We start from the raw sequence: 7,480 nt of genomic DNA on the forward strand, positions 1-7,480 counted from the left end.
TAGAAATTTGTGTGTGATGATGAAGGTAATCATGTAATTTATTTTTTGGATTATTACCACACCATTTGTGAAAAAATACACAATTGAGTTGAGAGAAAAATATTATAAAATATGTAGTTTGATAACTTTGAGAGTTTGATATTTTTTATTTTTTATCATAAATTTTTACTTTTTTATAACATTTTTTATTTATTTTTATTATTTTTTTGAACATACATTATTTTATTTTTCTGATGAACACCAAATGCTTCGTTGTCACAAAAGACCAATTAAAATTTATGATTTTTATTTGTTTTTGGTTTTGAAGAGAGCACGTTTGTCGCCTGGCTGTGTAGACTACTGCCCCACTTACCCATCTCGCACTCAGCAAACAAACAAAGCCTTCCTCCCGAAACCACCTCTCCGCCGCCCGCCGCCCCCGATTTCACTCTGCACCACCGAATCTATGGACATCAGCCGCAGGCCACCCAGATACTCAAACAATAAGCCACTTCTTTCTACTCCTCCACCCCCTCATTCATTGGCCTCCGGCGACACCGCCGATCACCGTTCCTCCCCTAAAGCGTCGGACGCGCTCCCTCTCCCACTTTACCTGACCAACGGCATTTTCTTCACGTTGTTTTTCTCCGTTTCCTACTTCCTTCTACACCGCTGGCGTGACAAGATCCGTAACTCCGTTCCTCTTCACGTCCTTTCCCTCTCCGAGCTTGCGGCAATTACTTGTCTCATCGCGTCTTTCATATACCTCCTGGGGTTCTTCGGCATCGACTTTGTGCAGTCGTTCATTTCGAAACCGGAAGGAGAAGATCAGCCGCAACGGTTCATTCGTGAAATTATCCAGGAAGATAGCATTCACTGCTCTTTGCCTCCGACGGTTCCTTCCATACCGAAATCGATGGAACTTCCGCAGGATGACGAGGATCTCGTTAAATGTGTTGTTTCCGGAGAAGTCCCGTCTTACTCGTTGGAGTCAAAGCTCGGGGATTGCTTTAGAGCTGCAAAGATTCGTCGGGAGGCGCTCCAGCGGCTGACTGGGAGATCTATTGAGGGATTACCTCTGGAGGGATTTGATTATGACTCGATTTTGGGGCAATGCTGCGAGATGCCAGTGGGGTATGTGCAGCTCCCCGTCGGGATCGCGGGGCCACTGTTGCTTAATGGGTGCGAATACACGGTGCCGATGGCAACGACAGAAGGGTGTTTGGTTGCTAGCACGAACCGGGGGTGCAAGGCAATATACGCATCTGGGGGTACTACGTGTGTTCTTCTGCGAGATGGGATGAGCAGGGCTCCGGTGGTGAGGTTTGCCTCCGCCAAGCGGGCGGCCGAGTTGAAATTCTTCTTGGAGGATCCTCTCAATTTTGATACGCTGTCTGTTGTTTTCAATAAGTAAGCACTTCTGTTCTTGCATGTTTGTTTTTTTGTTTTTTCCAAATTAGTTTATTGATTTTTTTCTTGAAAGTTGCATGCATGTATATTTGTAGCTTTTTATCCAAAAATTTTAATGGATTATACTCTCGAGTTGTGATTGTTATCATTTGCTTTATGATTTTTAGGAATCCTTGATGTTGATCGGTGTCTTGATTTGCATATTATGCAGGGGAATGTGGCTTAATATTTTAATTGAAAATAGTGATTAAATCCCTTTCAGTTTTTGTTATAGAAGTACTTGTCATCAGAGGACACCTTCTCGGATCATTTGTGCCATTTCCCTTTTTTTTTTTAAGCCCTAGAATTCTGTTGATGATACTGTTCTATGCTCCATGAATTGAAATCAAATTGGATTTTTGAAAGATAACTTTTTTTGATAGAAAAAGATTATTTCCAATTTTTTAATTTAGCTGATTACTGTAATCAACGATCTACATAAGCATATGTCCATTTATATGTTTTAAATATAGATTTAATGCCGTAAATAAGACTTTGAGGCACTCATCAATTTTCTCCTGCTTTATCTGGAACAGGTCGAGTAGATTTGCAAGAATCCAAGGTATTCAATGTGCAATTGCAGGGAAAAATCTATATATTAGATTTAGCTGTAGCACTGGTGATGCCATGGGAATGAACATGGTTTCTAAAGGTGTTCAGAATGTTTTAGACTTCCTCTTTAATGATTTTCCTGATATGGAAGTTATTGGCATTTCTGGTGAGTACAATTTATCTCTTATTTTTAAGATTTTGGTACGATTTATCTCGAAATACAGACATGAATCCTTGAGTAACTGTCCCTTTCGTATTGGCTTATTAGCCATTTACTTGGCTCAACCGTTGCTAGTGCTTATCATGGTTTGTCGAATATTTGGCCTTCTATGGACGCCATAATGTCTTTTCATGGTGTCATTCTTATTGTCGTGTTTCTCCTCATTTTCTTTATTTCGATTACTCTATGCCATGTTTATTAGCTTCTGATGCCAAATGTAAAAGTTCTCATTCCTTCAGAACACAACTATGGAGATTTTTTTCAATCTTTTCATGTTTTTCCTAACAAAATTAGTCATTACCTATGCAGGGAATTTTTGCTCGGACAAGAAACCTGCTGCCGTCAATTGGATCGAGGGACGTGGAAAGTCAGTAGTTTGCGAGGCTATTATTAGTGAAAGTGTGGTTGCAAAGGTATTGAAAACTTCTGTATCGGCCCTTGTCGAACTTAACATGCTCAAGAACCTCACTGGCTCTGCTATTGCTGGTGCTCTTGGTGGTTTCAATGCACATGCTGCAAATATTGTCTCGGCCATTTTTATAGCGACTGGGCAGGATCCAGCACAGAATATTGAAAGTTCTCACTGTATTACTATGATGGAGGCTGTTAACAACGGGAAAGATCTCCATATTTCCGTGACCATGCCATCAATTGAGGTAATGAGCTTTGGTTTTATATCTAGTTAATGAGGCACACGTATTCAGACTTGTGCTGTAAAATTTCAAACGAATGTTTTTGAGATCTGCTTGAATGCTTGAAATTGCTTTAAAATAATCATAATAGTTAGGCAATGTTTGGCACTTCATGGGATGGAATAATTAATGATGTATATGATATGGGGATGGATAAAAGTGACGTATAACTAAAATATTTTGTAGAACTCGAGCCAAACGGTTAAATAGGATGTGCAAATAATTAATGTCAGATATTGACATTCCTGAAGTTATGAAATTGTTTTTCATTAAAAAAAAGACATTATTGTAAAACGATTTAATTGTTTAAAAATGACCTTTTTATTAGGATATTATAGTTATTTAAACAATAAAATCCAGGAGACCAATGACAATTAGTTTAAGATACCGCTGATATTTATACTTGATACATTGAGATCAAATGGTTACTAAAGTTCCAAGTACTTGTATTTGGATAGCGACATGGATTTTTCATTAAATGCAATGGCTTGATTATGTTGGGAACTAAACTTTGTACCCCAACATAAGCTTGCCATTTGCTCCTGCCATTAGTAGAGTTGATATCTAAAGTTACTGTTGGTTGTGAATATGGGATCATCCACTGAATTCCCTTAATTTTTTTCGAGCTGTAAACTTTATCATCTCATAAACCCCATTATCATGTCTTCCAGGTTGGCACCGTAGGTGGTGGAACACAATTGGCATCACAGTCAGCTTGCCTCAACCTTCTTGGCGTAAAGGGCGCAAGCAAAGAGTCACCAGGCTCGAATTCCCAGCTCCTGGCCGCCATCGTTGCCGGTTCAGTCTTGGCCGGAGAGCTCTCTTTAATGTCAGCTATTGCAGCTGGACAGCTTATCAAAAGCCACATGAAATACAACCGATCTAGCAGGGATATCACTAAAATCGGCTCCTAGGAGAGTAGAACTCCTGACTTTTCACTCAAGTATAGGCGGCCAGTTGTGCTCTTAAAAGGATTAGAGCCAGTATGCGTGCACACTTTGTAGGCACGTAGCTTCCCCATTTAGTGAATCCAAGGGCAATGCGACTCGTGTCTGAAAGGTTCGGAGCTGTCCCTAATCTGTTAAATTTCTTTTTTTCCCCATTTAGTGAATCCAAAATATGTTGTTTTGTGTTCCTTAGTAAGTGATTCTTGAAGCGGGGTTGGCTTGTTTTTTGTACGTCTTCCGGTTTTAGTTTTGTACAGATTAATTTATCTCGTGAGATACTTGAAAGTGTGAAGCTAGTGATGTTGTCTTCGTGGAAGGATATATATTTTCTTCTAATTTCACGTCCATGCATTTGTTGTGACTTTGATCAAATTTGGTTTTCTTCGAATTCATCGACGGTGCACAAACTATCCTTTGTTGATCATTCTTGGAAATTAATAAATTGATATTTCTATTTCTTTGTTGGTCGGGAAACTAGACGCAAAGTGTAACGTACCGTACTTTTAAACTACTTGAAATTTGAGGAAAACTAAAAATTTTCTTTAAACAAGAAACAAACATTCAATTTGCAGAATCATTAAACTATTCATCCAAAATAATTGCAACATAAAGATCACAATCAATGTTTTCCTAAAGAAAAATATTTGTTTGAATATCGTGAACCAAACTTGAAATCAGAGTATTAAAATTTGTCATGCTTAAAATCTTAAAATAAAACGTGGGCGGTCCTCGGGTTTAGCCTCATGCGCAGTCCAAGCCGGCTCATTGGTCCCCACCCCTCGCTTCCTCAAACTCATCATCACCTGCATCGATCAAGTCTAGTGAGTCTAAAGACTTAACATGTATAAACTGGAAAGCGAGTAATATGTAATAAAACCACATGCATCTTTAAAATAGAGCGTACATACATGAAATTTGAACATCTCATACATAAGCTTGAACATACGTACATACATACATAGACGTGTCATCAACATAAAATTTTTCGTAAACATGCTTGCTTCATACATACTTGAGCATACATAACATCATTTTGCGTAGAGACATTTTTCAATGCGTGTGACCCATACATAAAATTGCCCGATCAGATTAAACCACTGTACTGGGCTGACATGGAAGATCCACTGTCACATACATGAGATTTCCGTTCATAATTTAACGGGTGGATTGTTCCCTGGTCATGCTTTACCGCTTTCTAATCCTGATCTAAACCCGGTCATGTTTTACCGGGGTTTAGCGGGGTGGAGAGGTACTCGGCCACGTTCACCGATTTCAAAACCATTTCATAATTGGAGAGGTCCCCGGACACGTTCTCCGGCTTCCAAACCCGTTCAAAATTTGGTCACAAGACATTTAGCATACCACAAAAACTTAAAAATACTTTCTTTTTGCACGTCAACATACTTACTTGGCATTGAGGGATTCGTTGGATCTCGCCTGGGGTCACTGCTGCAACAAACTAGCATGAGTTTAATTACTTAACTTGCATAACTTAGACGTAAGTACTCGTGCTCACTACCGAAGTAAATAAATAGCTTATGATATTCTAAATCTCTCGGGACTTGACCTCGTTTAATCATCGTACTACACCATGACATAAATCCCAAAGCAATCAATATAATTTTACCCAAAATTGGAGTACACGGACCCCGTGCCCGGGTCCGTGCATGGGTCCGTGTAAGTACTGTAAAATGCGTGTAAAGAAAAGGGAAGACACGGACCCCGTGCCTAGGTCCGTGTAGGGGTTCGTGTAGACACTGATTTTTGACACTTCGGAAGGAACAAGGGCACGGACCCCGTGCCAAGGTCCGTGTGGGTGTCCGTGTACTTGCGGGAGAAGAAAACCAATGAAATTTCTGTACATGTGTTGTTTAACATTCTAAAATCGATTGTACGAACTATGAACCGGCACCCCGAGACCAATTCTAGGATGCTACTACATTGACACCACCGATACAAACACCTCGAAGCAACGACATCCAACCTACGCCACAATACAATTAAAAAACGATCATAACTCAGTCAATTTTTATCCAAATATTTTGAATTTTATATCGAATCGAAGGTATCAAAAAGTTCTACAATTTTTATGTTGAAAGTTTTCTCAAAATTACGACTGAAAAATCGCAGTTTATAAAAGAACAATAAATTTTGAAATTTTAGATCTAAAAACGTTTCAAAATCGATCCAACATGTTTCTGCCCAAACCTTGCACATTATACATGGATTTTTACGCATAAAACAACGCAACACATACTATAACATGATCGAAGCAGGAAAAATAGAATATACGTGCCTTTGAATCTTTAACTTTATCGAAACGACGACACCGAAGCGGGAACGGAGCGAGGGTTGATCCAGGACGAATGTGGCACGGTTTCCTCGAAATAAAACTCATGAAAATTTGCTGGAATATTGAAGGGAATGGGGCGGCTGCTCTCTCCTTCAAGAACCCTAGTTTTTGCTCTCAAATTCTGAAAATAAAATGTGTAGGTGTGTGTTGTGTGTTTTGGTATGTGTAATAACCTGTAAGTGTGTGTGAGTGTGTGTAACGTGTGTGTGTGTTTAAATTAGGAGAAATTATTGCTAAATTAACTAATTAAAATGCTAATTAAAAGGTTAACCCACACCCATTTAATCAAACTCCTCAATTAAAATAAATAAACACTGGTTTTATAAAATTCTTTTCTTTAACAAAAATAAAATGCACAAAGTCAACTTTAAAAGTTTTAAAATTCTAAACTCACTAAATACATAATTTAGGCTTTAAAATACTGGAACTTTTTAAATTAATTAATATGCCCCAACCTTAACTTAAAAATAAAATACCACATTTAAAAATTGCCAAAATCGTCACCAGTCTCTTTTTCTCGATCCCGCATCGAATAATCGCCTGAAATATGAAACCCAACAAAACTTTTAACGTGCATCACATAAACGTAATAAATTTAAAATAATGCATTTGGATAAAGCATGCATCGCTAAAACTCATTTTAAATTAAATAAATGATTTGACAATTAAATAATGCATGTGTTTTACGTGTACTGATTTTGGGCTCTTCAGTTCCTCCCCCACTTATATAAATTTCGTCCTCGAAATTAAATCTTACAGAACAACTCCGGGTAGCGAATTCTCATATCCGCTTCGTCTTCCAAGTGGCCTCTTCTACTGATTGATTTAGACCATCTTCGTCACCTTGTTCCGAAGTCTACGCTCCTGTCTGTCTAAAATTTGGACATTTCTCTCCTCATATGACAGATCTGGAGCAAGCTGCAACGGCTCATAGCTCAGAACATGTGAAGGATTAGCTAGGTATTTCTTCAGCATTGAGACGTGGAACACATTGTGTACCCCGGCCAGATTCGGCGGGAGGGCAACACGATAAGCTAGTGTCCCAACTCTGTCAAGAATCTCGAATGGTCTAATAAACCTCGGACTCAGCTTGCCTATTTTCTCAAATCTCATAACACGCTTCACAGGTGCTATCTTTACAAAAACATGATCACCTACGGCAAACTCCAGATCTCTCCTCCTTTTGTCAGCATAGCTCTTTTGACGACTCTGGGCGGTCTTCATTCTGTCTCGAATCTTGACCACCACATCTGCAGTCTGATGAACAATCTCTGGACCAAGTTCTGCT

The 7,480-nt window shown here is 39.0% G+C and overlaps 1 protein-coding gene across 1 annotated transcript; it reads left to right on the forward strand.

Moving 5' to 3' along the window:
* The first annotated feature begins 340 nt into the window (after positions 1-340).
* LOC140966716 (3-hydroxy-3-methylglutaryl coenzyme A reductase 1-like) lies at positions 341-4,246 on the forward strand. The gene is made up of 4 exons (XM_073426969.1): positions 341-1,389; positions 1,965-2,146; positions 2,510-2,856; positions 3,564-4,246. The coding sequence occupies exons 1-4, from the start codon at positions 446-448 to the stop codon at positions 3,804-3,806; spliced, it is 1,716 nt and encodes a 571-aa protein (XP_073283070.1). The 5' UTR covers positions 341-445; the 3' UTR covers positions 3,807-4,246.
* The last annotated feature ends 3,234 nt before the right edge of the window (positions 4,247-7,480 follow it).

This window comes from Primulina huaijiensis, chromosome 2 (genome assembly GCF_012295235.1).
Source record: "Primulina huaijiensis isolate GDHJ02 chromosome 2, ASM1229523v2, whole genome shotgun sequence".
In the NCBI taxonomy this organism is placed as follows: domain Eukaryota; kingdom Viridiplantae; phylum Streptophyta; class Magnoliopsida; order Lamiales; family Gesneriaceae; genus Primulina; species Primulina huaijiensis.